This window comes from Perognathus longimembris, chromosome 22 (assembly GCF_023159225.1).
Source record: "Perognathus longimembris pacificus isolate PPM17 chromosome 22, ASM2315922v1, whole genome shotgun sequence".
In the NCBI taxonomy this organism is placed as follows: domain Eukaryota; kingdom Metazoa; phylum Chordata; class Mammalia; order Rodentia; family Heteromyidae; genus Perognathus; species Perognathus longimembris.
Genome location: NC_063182.1, coordinates 23,526,369 through 23,546,479, shown reverse-complemented (window position 1 = coordinate 23,546,479; position 20,111 = coordinate 23,526,369). Strand labels below are relative to the sequence as shown.

Genomic DNA, 20,111 nt, shown 5'->3' with positions numbered 1-20,111 from the left:
AATGGAACCGAGAGCTTCATGTGTAGGAGGCAAGCACTCTTGCCACTAGGCCATATTCCCAGCCCCAGGAATGAGCATTTTTAAATAAGTAGTCTGGTTATCCTTCAGCGAATGAATTAATCCACTGATTTACAGAATCACCTTCTGGAACTTGCAGTTCTTTTTTTCTTAGTACATTTGTAGAAGATGGCATGATGAAGAGGATAAAGGTTTGAGGATATCTTACAAGTTTTAAATCTTTTCAATCTGAAAAACAGTAGAGGCAGAAAATAATTAATTGAGATATATACAGGAAAATGAAAACATTTAAGATTAACAATTGTCTGAAGACAGATTCCTAATTAATAAAATGTCAACTACATTTATTTTTCCCCCATGGAGCATAGCTTCTAGCAATTCATTTATTTAACAAATATTCATTGAGTGTCTTCTGTGGGTCGGGCACAGTCCTAAATCATGAGTTTTAGTAATCGACTTTGATAGTAGCCATTGCTGTGTCATGGCTCCTGCTTTCTAAAGCCTCAAATGAAGAAAATATATACAAGTGATATAAATACTAGACATAATTAACACAATAATATTCACCAATACTACTAACCTATTGAATATAACACAATGTGTTCAAAATAAATACTGCATATTCAGGGAAGGCCTGTTATTTTTATGTCTTAAAGGAGTTCATTTTCATCTATGGTACAAATTTTATATCTTCCTTTAGAAAATACTTATAATCCAATCAAAATTTATGTAAGAGTTATGTCTTTTAATTACAAGGTGAGACGTTTCATTTTTTAATTCCTTACCTTTAAATTAAAAATTGTACAAAGAATTTGCCATTTAACAAAGCAGTTTCTGAATACATTATATGTTGATCAGTGTCACCACTTTCTACAGGCTCGCCCCTCACTCCGCTCCCCTGCCTTCCTAATTTTACAAGATATACTTTGGATTCTTACCTGCATTTCCCCCTCTTCCCTTCTTCATTCATATCCCTCTTTCCGCTTAACCCCTCCCACCCCTTTTGAGTACCCACTTAGTAAGTGAAACATTTTATATCTAAAAATGGAACAAAGCCATTAGGTCTCATGTTATCTGAAGTTAGTCTGTATCTAAATTTCAAGATTAAAATATCACTGCAACATTTTTCAGTGGGGCAAAATCAAATGTGTAGAGTATATTTTAAATTGTGTTTCACTACACCCTAAAATTAAGAATCAAATCATTGGCTCAGCGGTAGTGCACCTACCTTCCTACCATGCTCAGGGCCCTGTATTTCATCCCCAGCTCTGCAAATAGACAAAAACAAACAACAAAAGTAAACTATGAAGTACTTTGCAGTTTTGTCTGATCAATTTATTAACTATGACATATACTATTTAAAATATTTGTAACTAGATCGGTCTTATTTTCTTCCTTGGAACTAAAAGTATTTATTTAATTTTTAACAAGCTGAAGTTACTTAAGAATGTTTTAACATCAAATAATAGTTTCACTGTTTTACAAATAGCTCAGTTATAATGTATAATAAATTTGGAAGCTCTTGACTAAGCACTTAAAATCTGACTCTTGCAAAATTTAATTAATATTTTCATAAACCACTTTGTATTTAGTGTACAAATGAATGAACTTTAATGTCCTCTTAAAATCTTTTATTTTTTTCTTCCAGTTTTTACTTTGCTATTCATGGGTCACCATTCTGATAATTGAAAATGATGTCGATAAGTATAAGAACACATTTAAATTCTGGGATGCAAGGCCTGTGTCTAGCCAGAGTGGACTTATACAACATATAAACTCATAATACATAAGTTAAATGTATCTATAAAAGCCAGGCAGTCTCCAGGGGCTCCCCTTGTAATCCTAGCTACTCAGAAAGCTGAGATCTGGAGTACCTCTGTTTGAAGCCAGCTCAAGCAAAAAGTCTCCTAAACTCCATCTCCAAAATAAGCAGAAGAAAGCTGCCCTAGAGATGTGGCTCAAATGTTAGAACCATCTGAGTAAGGGCCAGACCCTGAGTTTAAATCCCAGTACTCTGAAATAAAAATGATGATGATGAAGATGATGCTGATCATTAATAGGTAACAGTGTAACAATTTTATAAACTGTGTTCCAGGTAATTTAGAAGCTACATACTACGTTCATTCCTTATGATCTAGCCTGAAATATTTTTTTTCAGAGAAGGAATATGTCGTTTTGTTGAGAGAAGGGATTTCTAGGCAAAGAAAAGTAGTGGGATCCAAATAGGATGAAGAGAGTATTTTAAGTGGATTAACTAGCCAGTGCATGTATAGTCGGTGACAGATGGGTTGGTGAAGAAGACCACTTAGGAGAATACTAGAGGACTTCGTGGCTAATGTTTACCAAACTCTAGTAATTGGAATAATACCTATGGGACCTAGAGATAGTAGTAAAAATTTCTCATTGGAAAATTTTCTTTTTCTGGATTAAAACAAAGAAAGCGTTGCATCTTAAATCTCTTTTTGGTGTTAAATTGCACATTAACACATTTAAAGCTTATACCAGAATGATTGAAGAAATGACATTGGTTGAGATTAGTTGTACCCAGAGACTGACATGTTGCATTGACAACTACTTAAAGATAATTAAAAACAAACTTTAAGCCTAAAGCAAAGAAACCTGTCATTTCACAAAATTGTTACTATGATTTGAATATGAAAAGCTTTGCAACAGCATAGTGATTCAGCAACTCATGAGGCAGATATAGGACGATTTATATTCAAAACTATCTAGGAAAAAAGTTAATGAGACTCCCTCTATAAAATAAGCCAGACATGGCCCTGGCATGCCTATAATCATAGAGACGCAGAAAGCAAAAAAATAGAAGGATTGAGGTCTGAGGCCTCGCCTGGGGGGGGAAGAAATCTATTTGAAAATCAAACTAAAAGCAAAAAGACTGGCAACGTGACTTAAATAAGAGATCATTTGCCTAACAATCCTGGGACCCTCATTACTAAAAAAAAAAAAAAATTAAGATTTTATTGTATACCTATTCACAAACTCATAATTGTGTTCCACTGATATCACTAAAAATGTTGGTCTTATCAAATACATAGGTAATCCAAGAATAAACAAAAGATTGATAAAAGGAGGCAATGACATCATTTAGTCCAGACTCAATAACCTTGGCAATCAAAGACTAAACATTACCTTTCACTTCAACAGCTTTCAAATTAAGTAGCACTTTTAATATTTGTTTATCAATCCTCTCTCCCTTCCTAAGCCATAAAAATACCCAAGAATAAGATTAGCCTACTTACACCATCTTTATTATAGCGAAATCCTGTGGACATGAGGTGCTGGAGGAACACTGGTTTAATTGAAAGTAGTGAGAAAACTAGTTTGTGACTTCCTTGTGGTCACACAGCAAAGCAGCAGGGGATGGTGGGAAGTAAAAATTAAATATGTAACCTAAGATTAAAATAAGTAAGGAATGGGTTGGAAGGGGTCAGTGAGAATGTAGAAAGGGGTGACAGTGAACAATTTGCACTGTATTCATAAACTACTTTGGTCAATGGCAACTCCTTTGTACAGCTACTTAAAGAAGAAATGAAATATAGGAATATACATAAACTTTTGCTCTCGGAGTGCTAAAGAAATTTGAAGACAAGACACTTGGTATCTTTTAAATATAATTCTAAAACTAACTACCAGTAGGAGCTTGAGAAAGTTCTTTAAACTCTCTGGGACTCTAGTTCTCATCCAAGTACCAGCTCCAAAATATTGAATTATCTCCTTCCTTTTTTTTACTACAAATAATAAAAAAAACTACATATGGTTTATTCACATTTAGAAATACATTCTAGTGAGAGACCACATTTAAATATACAAGCTTTTTAAATATTTACTTTTGTTACATTTGTACTTGTATAATATTTCTGAACTTTAAAACTTTTTTTCTCTTTTCTTCTTTTCCTCTCCTTTCCAGGCCCATCAAAGGTGATCAAGTCTTTAAAAATGTACCAGTGTGTATGCTTATGTAATATTAGGGCTAAAATTTTCAACTTGAAAGCTCCAGTTGTCAGAAGATCATAAAGTCTTTACTTTTTAAGGACTGTTAAAAATCACCTTCTGTGAGATCTCAACTTTGGGATTTTTCTGACATTTCAAGACTTAAATTTGAAAGTGTAGAGTCTCTATAAATACAACGTTACCACAAGCCCAAAAAAGTCAAGAAATGCAAAGGTTAGATTCTTACTAACTGCTCTCCCACATGATGCTCTAAATTGAGATAAATATGTAATCAGGAATACTTGATGTGAAATATGATTTCAATTGTGACATATTAAATTTTTAATGTTTGAATTTTGGAGAATAAAATTGTGTATGGAAATCATGTAATGCCACATTTTTGTATGTGCCCTTAAGGCTTTCTTATGTTTTCTTCACATAGTCCCCTCATTTACAACTTTATCTTACTGTGGACTAACCATATGGGAAATCCACTATTTTAAACTTAAGCTATTTTGGTGGTGTTACTGCATAAGAAAATGCTTTTAGAGTACAGAAATCATATTTTTTAGCCAGATTACATAAATAAAAACTAATTTTTACCTACTGGTCACTTCTTAATTCAATTCAAAGTATGTAACTTTAATCCCTAAATATTTCCAGATTGGCTCCTCTGCCTTGTCCAGCTGATAAAAGAAGATAATAAAGGAAACATACCATGAGACCTGGCCATTTTCAATGTGCTGAAGATTTAAAATTATGTGTAATTTACATGAGACATATAAATGAAAGGATAGACTTCAGTAGGGGTTTTTTTTGCTATAAAAATAGGGTATTTCTCCCCAGCAGCAGCATCTCACATCTCATACATATGTGCATATTTCGTTTTCTATGTAGTTTTTGGTCCCAAGAACACTAATTATAATTTTAAATTATCAATAAAATATATGCTTTAGAGTACAGTCGCTGTTGAATTTCTTATCTCTTGTAAGCTTCTGTGTCTAAAGAAAGCAGCGACTTTCTGCCTTTTTTCATTTGTAAGGAAATTGCTAAGAGCTTTAGAATCACCTGTAGTTCACCTTTTGAAAAGTTGACATTTATTTTTGAGTTTACAGTGTGCATGTAAGCATATTGCTTTATTTTCTTCTCCTAGGTATTGGGGTTTTGAACTCAGGGCTTCCTCCTGGCTCAGCTTGCTGGCTCAGCTAGCACTCTATCACTTGAACCCTGCCTTGATGGTTATTTTGGAGATTGAATTTTGAGAACCTTTCTACCCAGGCTGGCTTCCAACCATAGTCCTCCAGTTCTCAGCCTCCTGAGTAGTTAAGATTATAGGCATAAACCATTAGCACCCAGGTTTGTATTGCTTGTGCATCTAAGAAAAACATTGCTGATAATAATGTATCAGTCTATCAAACAAGAAGTAAAAAACTAACACATAACCCTCAGTTCACACTGGACCACTTCAAAGTGTTTCTTTGAAGCTATTTATAGTGTTTACAAAATAATTTGCCATTGTTAGTATGTCTGGTACTATTGTGCCAAAAAACCATAGTCACACTGCATTTGGGTTATTTTTTGTTTTGTATCTTTGGAATTCTCCTACCCTGGTTGAGTTTCATTATCACAGCCAAAGTTTATCAAATACCAGTTCTTTAAAAGCCTGATATTGCCCTCTGAAATCTAATGAAAAACCAACCAAAATACCTATTTTTGTCGACTTATATAATCAGTACAACACCCAAAATCACACTGAAACTTCTCAGGAACTAAAATGTGATTCGAATAGGAAGTACAACTTTGGGACCCATATACAAAGTTAACTGTCCTCTGTACAGTAAATAGTATTGTTTGCGGCTTGATGCTGTGTTAGAGCCAGTTTCCCAAAGAATATACTCCTTTTGGCATAATAGGATTAATTCTGGGAACAATTCTCTTGGCCCAAGATGTGCTATCCTCTCAAAACACAGTGGGTCTGCAAGCATTTTCAATGTGCTTTGCCATCATTTTCACTGGTGCCCTCTGTTGTTTCATTGTTACTATCTGATATACAGTTAACATTCGGCTACACAGTGGGTAAGAGGTAGAGGTAAGACTGAGAACCCCAGGAAAGGGCCAAAGGCCCAGTTTGTTCTCTCCTTGGCTAAATTCCATTTTGGAAAGCTTGTTGTTTTCCTTTGATGTGTAGGGTTTAATTGCTTATCTCTATACATAAGGCTCAATTTGTAGGAGCCAGTGTAGGTAAAGCCATTTGCCCTGTGTTGAATTTAAAAAAAAAAAAAAAAAAAACAACCTGCAGTAAGTGTGGTATAAAAATGTTATTTTTGACTGGCCTCTTTGCCCAGGCTGCTTCCTGATTTATCTCATGACCTCACAATAGCCTTTCGTGCCTGCCTGGCCACAGAGCTTGATTATTTTGTAATTTGATCTTAGTGGGGATTCCAGCCGTGCTTTCCTGCTCGTGGGCAGAATGTGGCAACATGCCTGCTCACTTGCTTGAGCTGCTATGATCACATTATGCCTTCTCAGCATTTCTTACATTGGCTGCCTACAACGTTCAGAGAAGCTTGAAGTCAGCCCACTTGAGCTTTACAGCCCTTAACGGAGGGGGACATAAGCTATTCGCATGTATCTAAGGGAGTTAGAAAGTCACTAACCACTGAATACCCCTCTATATTTACATTTTTTTGCATTATACAAGTTTCCAACTCTTACATTATTTTTCCAACTCTCAGTTGGATTTTAACTTTTACCTCTTAGACATTTCCATAATATGGTAAAGCTCTTCATAAAAAATAGAGCTAATTTACTGTTTATTGTTGCTGTTGACAGCAGATAATTCCAGGTCATCATAATTAGCAGATCACTCCTCTTTTCATACTGTTCTTTCAGCCAGATATTTCTGAGATGCTAATGTTTGTCAACATCTTTATAAGATAACGTGACTACCTCCTGTCTACCTCCTGTCTACCTCCTGTCAGGATTACAAGAGGAAGGCGACAGTGGCCAGCCTGGCACTGTGACATGACACGGAAAATTGAGATCCCATACTGCTCTCATTTCCTCCATCCAGCAAATGTTCCTTGGGCACTGAAAATGTGCAGGCTCTCAGGGAGGCCCTGCTGATAAAGACATGAGAGAAACACATGGTCCCTGTTCTTCTGAAGCTTATGTTTTAGTTGTGGAAATTAAAGCTCATATATCATAAATGTACTTAGGAACTATGGAAAAGTATGGTAGAAAACTCTTAACTGGAAAGGACTTAGGAGTACCATTACAGAGCCTTGTTCCTTCTGTGCAAAATGTGCAATCCATTACTGATTGTTCAAAAAGGAAGGAAAGAAAATGTAGGTTAAGATATCTAAAATCCAGTCAAAACTCAATTAAAACGGTTTTGTTGCTATCATTCATACTTTCAGTAGGCCAGCGCGAGAGCTTAGAAAATGAATAACAATGTGGTAGCAGTTTGCTTTAAAATCCCTAATATATGTTTTGTAAACAAAGCTTATAAAACTTAGTACTCTACTAATTAAATAACAAGAAAGATTTTATGAATACATGAAAAGCCAGAATTTAAAATGCCTGCAGGGAAACAGGTGCTGTAATGACATCACAGTGTGTCGTGCAGCGTTTTTTCCCCCTTGATACTTGTATTTGGTCATAATGGAAAGAAATTGATTCCAAATGTGTTTTCTTGACCCCCTTCTCCATTCATGTTAGTGCCTAACCTTAAATGATGTTTCTACAATCTCGGTTGTATTTACAGTAATTATATGCATAATGTAGCATATTATTGTCCGGACTTCCTGTTTAATCAGTACAGAGCTTCTTACAAGTGCAGCTGAAAAGGGCAAACAAAATTAAAGCTTTATATACCAAAACAAGTTTGATTTGCTGAGCTCCCAGCATTCCAAAGTACACAAATTTGTTCCACTAAGTTTTCCGATGGCTTGCAGATGGGCAATGATTAATCAGAGAGCTAACTGTGAAGTAGTTTGCAATTAAACTGGAAAGCTCTGAAGCATGCTAATTGAATCAGAAAATTAGAGACACTGAACAGTAATTGGCTATTTCTCATGCAGCAGGTGCCAGGCCACTCATCTGTGGAACAAGGTATTTAAGGCACATTAGCACTAGTAAAAATACTTCTTGATATGGAACAGTTAGATTTTCTGCTCATTTTCACCATGGATGTCAAAACATACAGCTGTGCTATCTGGTACTTGCAATTCATGTTTGAAGAATTTAAGTTAGGTAAACATATGGGAGGAAAGTAGTGGGCAACCTCGAAGAGCACAAGCAGCATTTTCGAAGGAAACCCAAAAAATGAGGGGCTCTGCTTTTGTTTTTTCAACTCAATTTCTTTTTGCTTTCTTAGGATACATTTTTAGAACTTGAATTCTCTGTTTAGTGTTAGTTTAAAGCCACAACAGTATAAATCTAGTACTGCTGTGAGCTTTGTAGATACATAGAGCCAATTCATATCATGGCTCAGCATGAGTTTATATCTTCTAATTAGTACCACCATTTTATAGAGTGAGCACATGCTATGAAAGTTTGTTTGCCATAGCAACAGGGACCAGAACATGTAGTTTTTCTTCAGTGGAGCAATCCTGCTGTAGGATTGTGAACAACTGTAACCTAACCAGTGGGTATTCCAGCAAGAATGAGATTTAATAAGTTCAATTGTAGAGATTTTTTTAATAATTGTTATTTTTCATAGTATCTAGGGTGGGGCATATGGCTTCTCTTTCCCATTGCTTTAATTAGAGTTCAATGTTGTGATCAGAAAGTTAAAAGTACAAATAAAAATATACTGAATTATACTATGTTGGGGAGCAGAATAATATTCACATGGTAATCATATTCCTTAGCAGATGACTGCAGAAAATAAATAGTAAGTTTGAACCAAGAGACATAAATTATAAATTGTAAACAGTGCATAGGGGATGTATTATAACTATGTTCATTTAAATTAAAGCAGGGAGTTTTCTCTGCACAAATAATGTTCCTTCATTAAGTTTTAAAGTTCCCTTTATAATGTTTTATTAAGAACATTTGGCAGTATGTTGCTAAAAAAGGTTTTAAGTTGAATACATATTTTTTAAAGTACAATACATAATGCTTTATGTCTTCAAGCTGTCGTTTTTGTGGGGTTTTCTTTAAGTTAAAGTAAAACTTTTTTTGACAGACTCTACTTTCTACCCCCACCTCCGCTTGCCCGCCATGTCCATTTTGCATCCTTTCCTTTGAAAGCAGTTCTGAAACATTTACATGATCAATGTCTTTTGCTTGAGGGATAAAGTTTGCTCTTCCATGGGCAAGTGAGAACATATTGATCATTTTATTCTATTTGCTATTTCTAAATTCAATATACCTCTTGAGTCGATAAGCAAGATCGAGAGCATATTCTTTTTTCAGTGTGCCTGCTTGTAGCTTGTTCTCAAGATCCAAGATACATTTTTGATTAATCACAAATGCTCTGAGGTCATGGAGAGCAAATGTGTTTGTGGAGTGTCAGCTGATGCTGTCAGATAAATGTCTTAAGCTTAGCCAGGGTTCATGCCCCAGCTTTAGGCTGTGCCAAATGTCTGCCCTTGTTGAGGAAGATAACAGCTACACTGGAGGCGACTGAGCTGTTTGTTCACTGAAAGGGCTGACCTTGCCATATGGGGCTGCAATCAGGTGATAGGAAGGGTGTGGATATTTTAATTGAAACTTTATAAACTTTTCGTTTGATTCAGATTGTCCGATAGCCACAAACTTACATTCTACACCTTAGAACAAGTCTGATTATGACTATTTATCTTGGTTTCCAGTTAGACTCCTTAGGATAAATAATTTGGAGAAATTACTTATTCAATATTGTTCTTGGTGTATTGTGCGAATGTTGGTACTATCAGTGTGTTAGTCGAACACTGCAATGGTAAAGATGTCTATTGGAATGAATACATTTTTTTGTGGGTGTATTTGATGGAAGTGATTGTTGTTTTGCTGTATTTCCATTTCCACTAAATAAAAGCTAAGTTTGGGCAAAGAAAGGTCACTTGTGCTAATGACCCTTGTCCATGTACTGCTTATCTTAAGAGGACTCATTTAATCACATTTACCCTACTTAGAGTAATTTGTCTTCTTTTACCAGACAAAGTCTATAAATAGGAAATAATGACAAACCTAAACTAACACCTAGAGAATGCTTTATACTAAGGCTTCCTCTGACACTAAAGGCAACTGAATTGATCATATGTGATGCATAAATAAGTGAACTCCCTATGGACAGCTTATGGGCATTTGCTACAAAGCACATGGTTTGGTTTTGTTTTAGTTTCTGTTTTCCATCTTATCCCAGTTTATTCTTTTTTCCAAAGAAGCTGGTCTACTATTCTTTCTTCTCAAAAAGTTCATACTGCCACGGGTAAATCATCAGTGCTAATGAGACACAATAATGCTGTTTAAAAAAAGAAAAAGAAAAAGAAAAATAACACATCTGTCATGAACTCCCAGCAGATCTCTTGGAAATGAGACATTTTAAATATTTTATGCTGAACACAAAATATCTTGAGGAAATTGTGTTCAAAACAAAACCATCAGTGTGTCAGTGAGCTGCTTCAAACATTCCATTTTAAATTATTTTATTTAAAACTCCCCCACAACTTGAAATGTAGATTTTACTGCCTATATATATAAATCCAGATTTTAAAGTAGAAAAACATAATGGAACTAGAAGAAAGTAAAAATTACCTTATTCATTCTGAAATTTTTCTTTTATGAGGTGATACTGGAAGAGAGTTATATTTCATTTCATTAGCTATAGACAACTGTGTTACGTGCGTAGTTATTTTAGTGAACAAAATGGTTTGGGTTTGGTTTCATGTAATTTGGCTGGGTTTCTTCAGATAAACCAAATAGAAATGAAAGGAACTGAAGTGAACTTTCATGGTTAAATGTTAACTTGTAGTGATATAATTAAAAGAGTCAAATCAGATGATACCATGCTATAATTTTCTAAATTATTGAAAGATTAGTAAATAGTCACACTTATAAGTCCTATGTTAAGGGTAAATACAATGTTTTCTAATTATATTTTCTTCAAGCACAATGTTGTTCTGTAATTCATGTCCATCAACCTTAATTATTTTTGTCTTTCTTTCCTCATTACCTTAAGAAATGCCTTTTACTCAAGTGGTAGAATGCTAGCCTTGAGCAAAAATAACCTCAGTAATGTAGTCTAGGAGTTCAAGTCCCAGGACAGGCACCAAAAAAGTGCAAGAGCATTTCTGAGACTGCTTTTTTTTTTTTTTTTGGCCAGTCCTGGGCCTTGGACTCAGGGCCTGAGCACTGTCCCTGGCTTCTTTTCTCGCTCAAGGCTAGCACTCTGCCACTTGAGCCACAGCGGCACTTCTGGCCATTTTCTGTATATGTGGTGCTGGGGAATCGAACCCAGGGCCTCATGTATACAAGGCAAGCTCTCTTGCCACTAGGCCATATCCCCAGCCCTGAGACTGCTTTTTTGAGAATGTGAACACCCTAAGTTCTTATCTATCGTTCTGAATGCCATCGTTGTAAAAGTAATAAACACTGGCATGCTCAATTGAGATCTAGGAAGATTTGTTTGACTTTTCATATGTAGCTGTTATATTACGTTGATGGTAATCATTGAGAATGATTCTCCCAATATTTGATTTAGACCCTGTGGAAGGGAATGGGGAGAAGAGTTGAGCATTTACAGGTCTCATCAGCTAGCCTTCTTTTAGACCTTCTTAGCCAGTGTTTTCTGCACTACCAAATGCTAACCACTTCCCATTAGATACTTCCCATTCTTACTGTCATTTACTCTTATCCTTTTTCAAGCTGTTATTTCTACCACTTAAAGCTTAAGGATACATGAACAGTTATTTCAATGGCCATACAATCTAGATTTTTTAATTAGTTTATTAAGATGGAATTTTTCCTATTTATTTATTTGATTGATAGTACCTGTACTGGGGATTGAACTCAGGGCCTTGCACTCTCGCCCAGCTTCCTTGCATATGGCTGATGATCTACCACTTGACCTATGCCTCGAATCCAAAAATCTCCGTGACTTGAAGATGAAACTTTGAAGACTTTTCTGCCTAGGCTGGGCTTCTAACCCAATTCATCCAGGTCTCAGCCTCCTTAGTAACAAAGATTATAGTCATAAGCTACTGATGCCCAACTATATAAAGTTTTTTTAAATTTATTGTTATTATAAAGGTGATAGAAACATGGTTTTTTTTATTTTTATTGTCAAACTGATGTACAGAGAGGTTACAGTTTCATACATTAGGCATTGGATACATTTCTTGTACTGTTTGTGGCCTCCTCCCTCATTCCCCCCCCTCCTCCCCCTTTCCCTCTCTCCCCCCATGAGTTGTTCAGTTCATTTACACCAAACAGTTTTGCAAGTATTGCTTTTGTAGTCATTTGTCTTTTTTACCCTGTGTCACTCGATTTTGGTATTCCCTTTCAGTTAGAAACATGGTTTTTTGTTGTCTTTATGTCCTGTTTTTTTCATTTTTATCTTTTGGGAGTGTAAGGGGAGACACAGAAATGTAGGAACAAAGGGTGAACAAATGCAGCAATGCTACTTAATGGACACTATGTTAAAAATGAACTATAAAACTTGCAGGTGGGGATGAGAGGGAAAAACTGGGAGAGAGGAAGGGGGTGACATTGTTCAAGAAGTATCTTTATTCTTTATATTAAGGTGCTTTTTTAAAGGACACTTATTATCAGTACTTACTTTGCCTTTTTACTTTATTTTATTTTATTTTTTGACCAGTCTTAGGGCTTGAACTCAGGGCCTGGGTGCTGTCCCTATGCTCTTTTGCTCAAGGCTAGTGCTCTATCAGTTTGACCCACACATTTACTTTCAGTTTTCTGGTGGTTAATTGGAGATTAGGAATCTCACAGGCTTGCCTGCCTGGGCTGGCTTTGACCCTCAAACCACAGCTCTCGGCCTCCTGAGTAGCTAGGATGACAAATGTGAGCCACCACCACCCAGATTTATTTGCCATTTAAAACAAATTCTCAAGTAACATTTTAATTCTGCATTAGTTCAACTTATCACCTCAAATAACTCTTTCATTTGAATTTTTATCTATATTCTTCCCTTCACATCTCAAAAAAAATTGAGACTAGATCTTCTATTTAACTTCCTTACATTCAATGCTTTTTAGTTAATTATAAAATTAATAGTAAATCACCCTTGACAATCATTACTCAGAAACAGTGTAACAGTAATGATGACAGGATGTCCACATATACGGATATACATTAGAATGACAGTATGTATACATGTATAATAGTCTAAAATATATTAGATTATATTAGATAAGTGTTACATTACATATTATTATTACTATTATATATTAGACTAATTTAGTTTCTCCCAGGGTTCTGGAAGATTTCAAATTACTAGGGCCCTGTCAGATACAATCCATGCAAAATATCTGGTTTTAAGGGTTTATAATGCTGCCCATACTAATGAGCAAAACAATTCATCATTTCCTAGCATATAATCAGTGTCAGCATTTTGTATATCACAATGAAAATCCTGAACTGGTGGCATCCCGGGTGCTCCTGGAGGGAGGCAATCTAATCAATTATGAGAAAAGCACTTTCTTCTTCTAAAGCACTTTTACAAAAACACAAGTAAGAAAAATAATTAGAGAATTATTTTAAAGAGCACAATTTTAAATGAAACTAATTTAGAACTCTTCAACATTTTGTAGTGAGCAATTACCGTTGCCTTTTATTCTTCATCCTAAAACTGACATAATCCTTAAGGAAGTCTGTCCTTTTCTACATTTCTACATTATATGTAGAAATTATGCTTTGAATTGATCCTGGGTAAATCACCATCACAGTAGTCTACTGCTTAATGTCATAAAGACCATTTCTGTGAGGAATTGACAGCCATGGTCTGTGCCCTGGAGAGATGCTAAACCTCAGCCTTGAGGAACAAGAGAGTTACTCAAGGTCTACTGAGGAAGGACTGCTTTGTTCAAGGACCAGAAAGTATGCCAGAGCACCAAAAGTATGTTGAGCGAGGAGATACAGGCAAGGACTATACTATTCAAGATCCTGGAGACCTGGAGTCCTCATTTATTTTGTTTTAAGTTAGTCGGACACTGTGAAATGATCTTGAGCTGGAGAGTGATAATAGTATCTACTTCATGGGGAGAAAATGGATTGGTAGGGGAATCAAGAGTATAAGCAGCTGGCCACTTAAGAAGCTAAGAGTCTAGGCAGGAGATTATGATGGTAGCAGTGGAGCTGGAAAGAAGTGTCCAACATAATCACTTAGATATGGGAAGTGAAGGATAGGAAGGATGAAAGATGAATCCTAGATATTGGCCTTGAATATCTAAGTGATATCACGTACTAAGATAAGGTAGTCTAAAAGAAGAACTTCTTTGGGAGGAAAAATCACAAGCATAATTTTGGCATTTAGCCATATCCATATATATATACATATATATATATATCTTTTATTTAAGGTAAATAGTAAAGCAGTCAAAAAGGTTTTAGGATTAAAAAGTGCAAATGCAAACTTTAAGTTTTCTTTTTATCTATAACCAGGTAGAGATAAAGGGATGGAAGTTTGAGACCAACTTAGGCAGAAAAGTTTGTGAGTCTCCATCTCAATCAATAGCTGGGCATGATGGAGCACAATGTCTAAGTGCATACCTGTCATCCACAGCTACACTGGGAAACACAAGTAGGATGATTGCAACTGGCCTGGCATAAAATGACAACCTCCATCAAAAATAACCAAGGAAAACAGGCTGCAGGTGTGCCCGAAATGGTAGAGGTCTTGGCTCACTTGCACAAGACCTGAGTTCAGTCACCAGTACTGCCCTTGCAATCTCTTTATCAGCGTGTATACGTTTCATAGACTCTAGAAGTTTCTTTACCGGAATATAAAGCTCTAAATCATGCGTGATCAGTATGTCAAAATCACCACTACCAAGGGCCACATGCATCCTCGTATCTAGCCGCTTCTAACACAGATTTTGCTGAAATGTGCACATCAATTATTTGGCAGTTTGACATTGCAGTGTGTTAAGTTTTTCATTAGCCCCCAACATAACAATTAACACTTATTTTGAGAGGCAAGTTCTCCTTCCTTTGATTCTCTCAAAGAATTTTAGTAATATCTTATGTTTTTAGGAATTATAACTTATGAGGCGTGGTAATCTCAGCATCCGGGAGGCTGAGGCAGGAAGACTGCCAAGTTCTTCAAAGCAAGCTAAAACCACATGGGAGACACTGTCTTTTTTTTTTTAAGTAGTAAAAGAAAAATCCCTTAAAAGGTTTCTTTACAAACTGAAGAACTCCTTTCACTTTTTTTTAATGGCTAAATGACCCTTTGAAAATAGATTTATTTTTCTTATTAAGCCACCTAATCCATTAAGTATAGAGTCTATTTCTAGATATTAACTAGGTCTTCAATACTTGGAAAAGAAAAAGGACTAAAACAGGGCTGGGAATGTGGCCTAGTGGTAGAGTGCTTGCCTAGCATGCATGAAGCCCAGGGTTCAATTCCTCAGCACCACATATACAGAAAAAGGCTGAAGCAGTGCTGTGGCTCAAATGGGAGAGTGCTGTCCTTGAGCAAAAAGAAGCCAGGGACAGTACCCAAGCCCTGAGTTCAAGCCCCAGGAGTGGCCAAAAAACAAAAAAGTACTAATATAATAGTTTACTACCTTAGGGTTAGGATATAACTGCCTAAAAACTACACCTTTCTAATATTTACTTTGACCCCTTTAAGAGAAGACATTACAAATTAGAGTAAATTTCTTACCAAAGGAAAGAGACACATTAGTAGTAAAAGAAATTTAATCATTAAGATTGTTTATCAGAGTTTCATAAAAATCAGTCAACATCATGTATGTACCTTCTAACATAGTTGGTCTCTGTTCAGGCCTTTATAAGTGTGGAGGGGGGTATTTTATTCATTAGTTACAACTCAAAGAAGCAATGTTGTCTGCTTTGATGGACTAGTTTTCATTTTCATATAGTCCAATGTACACCCTCAAGAAAAATTGAAATTTGGGATGGGAAAATCTGGTATTACTTCAAAAATCAAAATTAGGATTTCTTTTTAGGTATATTTCCATCAACTTTATTTAGACACTCTGGAAAGTACTTTAAAGAGTTCCAAATATCCTTGTTCAAAAGTTTGTAATTATCAGCTTGGTTTTGTGAACATCAAATAAAAGGTCTAACTAGTTTCCCCTATGGCAGATCGACAGACACAGTAGATTGAGTAGACGTGATAGCAGCGTAATATATTGACTCTAGTAAAGCTGTCCATTGTCTCTTTCATGGTCTAGTGATCAATAAGGAAGGAACTGGATAAATGATAAGACAAGGAGAGAAAGCTTTGATAAGAAGCATTCTATCCAAGTGTAGCAGTAGAGAAAAATCAAAATATATGGAAAAGCTGAGGACTCTCTAGGTTTATACACTCCTGCTATCCCCTGTTCCTAAAACCTCAAAAGGCAAAATATTACTTAATACAATAATTTTAATGCATTCAAGTTTTCATTTTCTTTCCTGCTCATGTGTTTGGTGTTTTAGGTGTCAGCCATGGCCCTGTCCTCATCCCTTTTGTTATCCTTGTTTATGTGGACTTAACGTAATCTTTCTTATAAAAGCCCACTTGGCTTTTATAAATCATAGTCCTTACAAATAAAATAGCATTTTTATATTGCCTTGCAAATTAGAGTAAATTTCTTACCCATGCAAAAAGAAACATTAGCAGTAAAAGAAATTTAATCATTGAGATTATTCATCAGAGTTTATATAAATCAGTATAACATCATGAATATTCTAATTTTGTTGTTCGCTATTTAGACTTTATCTCTTCGAGATCACTGAGAGGGACATTGAGACCATCTCATGTAGCAGTCATGAGGCTTACCTTTAAGTGTACAAAACTGATAGGAATTTGCTTGTACATTCATTTAATAGGACAGTGAATAGCACAAATTAAGCTACAGTTTATCTTTTAAAATGCATTCTTATTCATTCTCAACAAGAGACATCTTTGGGGAATACTGTCAAAGGTTAGCACTACTTTGAAGGCTAAATATGGTGTAGATATGTAGCAAGAAAGAACTGATTCCTACCCACTAGGAACTTACAGTTTAAGAAAAATGGTAATTTTGAGTTGTAAAAGTACTCAACAGCCAGCAGTATGGAAATCAATGGGGTAATTAAGAAGGCAGGTAGTGCCAAAAGAAATTTCAGCTTAAAGGGAAGGGGGCATAAAAGAAGGAAGCAAGCCGGAAGTAAGGGAGCCATTTCAAAGGACTAAAGAAAATTATACTGTAAAAGGTAAAGAGAAATCATTAAGGAATACCAAAATCCTATCTACTGCCAGAATTTTTCTAAATGCAACTCATCACCAAGAACTGATAAGACTTAAATACTCTAGCTCATTATTTTTGGCATTTTCTCAGCCTATGGATTGTGATCTGGAGCTTACAAATGCATTTTAGGAGTCCAAAGGAATAAAAATTCAGAATTTCTTTTTACAATTCACAAATTATACCACATTTCTTTCTTATATTTACAATTCATGAATAAAATTATTTAAAAGACCTTAGTCTATCCTTAAGTGTTGGGAGTCCATGTATGCACAGTAGCATTTACTGACACTCTTCTGTTCCTAATACCATATCTGGACTACAGCCCGAGAGGAGAGGTTTCTGAATGGTGAGTTGTGAACAAAATTTCAAAGAAGTTAGGGATATACATTGCTCAGTAGGAAGATAATAATTCCTTGAGGCACATGGAATGTGGTCTACAGAAACCTATGGAAGGGGTAATAAAAGGATTAAAAAATCATTTTATTCAATGAAATGTGCCATGTATAACTGAGACAAGCCAATAAAAAACGACTTTATATGGCTGCAGTAAGGAATGATGGCTCTTTGCATAATACACATGGAAGTTATACATTCAAGTTTTGTTGAGCCAATAATTATAACAATTTCATTGATTTTGTTAGGTACATGCCATTAGTTAGAAATTTAATAATATGTCACTTTTTCTCTGTTAAATGAGCTACAACAAGTATTTTTCATTTTGTGTTTATGTAAAAAATGACTATAGCAATTTGTATTTTGGGTAAATTATAAAAATTGACCTAGTTAAGGAACTTTAGCTTGATGGAAAATACAGGAAAAAAGTATTGTTTTCCTTTTATACATTTCATGGTATAAAGGGAAACCAGATCGAGCCTTTAAAAAAAGAAATCATCCTGACCGATTTCTCATCATTAAAGTGAGCAATATACCTTCTACATGTCATTCATTTGAGATAACCACGCGCCCTGAGTAAAACCTAGAGGAAAGGATTCATGGGTCTGCACTTATTCAAATGAATTCGAAGAAATCTTCAAAGCTACCTACCAAGGTATCTTGTGTAATCTTCTATCAGGATTGTATCTCTCTTTCAGTGTGTACAACACTAGCCATTTTGAATAGGATAAAGACTCATTGTTACTGCCAGGCCTGTTTTTAAACTAAATATTCATCTAGTCCTTTGTGACTGCCATTTCTATCAGGCATTCAGAACAGCTTTCCTTTGCCTGATCTGCCATTTCCCTGCAAATCACTATTTCACTTGTATGATTTCTAGTGAGACAAGCTTAGACCTGGCTGCCTTTCTCTCAGTAACAGAGAAAAGAAACGTCTCTGGTGCCCATGCTGTAGAGAAAGTTGATTCATGTGTAAATTATCATTTGGCCTTTATTTGCTTGGCCTGTGGAGAGTACACACGCAGATAAAAGACTCAGTAGGTCAGGGCTCAGTACGTGCAGGTTTCTCCAGTGGTGGCCTCAATGACAGTGTTAGAATTGTCACAGATTATCAGGAACACTATGATGTCTTATCATTATTTATTTGCAGTTTCTAAGGGGGGAAAAGCCTTAAATTATATACCTGGCCCCTGTTTATTTTATCAGCCCACATTGTAAGGAGGAAAAACCTGGTTTGGGTGTTGTTGTTCAAATAATACCTTTATGTTTCTGCCATCTGCCAATCTGCCTCCTCTTTCTTCTACATCATGTTTTTGTTTCTTCAATCTTGATTGTTGTTCATGTTTGTTATAAACCTGGATACTATCTTTGACATATTCTATTAGGCAAGGTAGGTATAAAATTCTGTTTGGAGTGTGTATCAGCTTCCAGGCATTATGTGGAAATTAGAGGCTATCTAAGTCACAGAACCTGTTATCTCAATTGGTTTCCCTTACAGTAAAATCAGTTAACATGGATCCTTTATTTTTACTATTAAAAAAACAAACAGTAGGTACCTTTTTTAGAACATTACATCAGTTCCTTTGTTCAATAACTCTGAATTCAAACATTCCTATATGTTTAATATATATAGTCCTGCATATAATCATATACATATATAATATACTAATGTAATGTATATTATATAAACACAAGTATCTAAAGATAAGTTAAGGCCCTTTGTATATATCTTAAGGAGAGAGCTAATATGTGCAAATTTTGTTTGTATAAACTATGTATGGTATAAATATATATAATTAGCACATTGCAATCCATGTTAAGTATATTAGAAATCAAGAAGATATATGTAAATATATCATGACCCTTATTAAATTAATTTTTATCAGAACACTATTGATACAAGTCTTGATACAGCGATCTTTCCTTTTATTAGAGTGAAATTAAATGAATTTTTATTCGCAAACGTTAGTTGTATAAGGGAAGCGTTTGTTGTGACATTTCCATACATGCATTCAATATATATGCCAGAATCAAACCCACCCCTATCATTCCCCTATTCGACCTATATCTAAGATAGCTTCAAATGGTTTCAGTGCTCTATTTTCATATATCTAGATGGGGGGAAGACCATATTCTTGTCAGCCTCTCCCTCCTGTTTTACCTTTCCTGTCATTCATGGCTTTTAGGGTGTAATAATTGTACCAAGGAGTTTCTCCATGGTATTTCTGATGTGCATATACTGTATTTTCATCAAACTGGCCCGCATTTTGCTTTCTTTTCCCAGGCCTACCCCCTTTTTGAGATTCCTTATGCCATCTTTATACATTATTGAAAATATTCGCCCTCC

General features: G+C 35.4%; 1 protein-coding gene across 3 annotated transcripts in view; it reads left to right on the top strand.

Annotated features, from left to right (window-relative positions):
• Positions 1-20,111, top strand: part of Fam172a (family with sequence similarity 172 member A) — a 365,442-nt gene that overhangs the window by 293,140 nt on the left and 52,191 nt on the right. Inside the window, exon 11 of one of the 3 annotated variants that reach the window (XM_048331055.1) lies at positions 20,049-20,080. The exons of 1 other annotated variant lie outside the window; for it this stretch is intronic. In XM_048331055.1, coding sequence (XP_048187012.1) covers positions 20,049-20,065 — 17 coding nt within the window. In that variant the 3' untranslated portion in view covers positions 20,066-20,080. Of the gene's footprint in view, positions 1-172; positions 1,404-20,048; positions 20,081-20,111 lie in introns of those variants that run through there. One more of the 3 variants, XM_048331056.1, reaches the window with a different exon arrangement.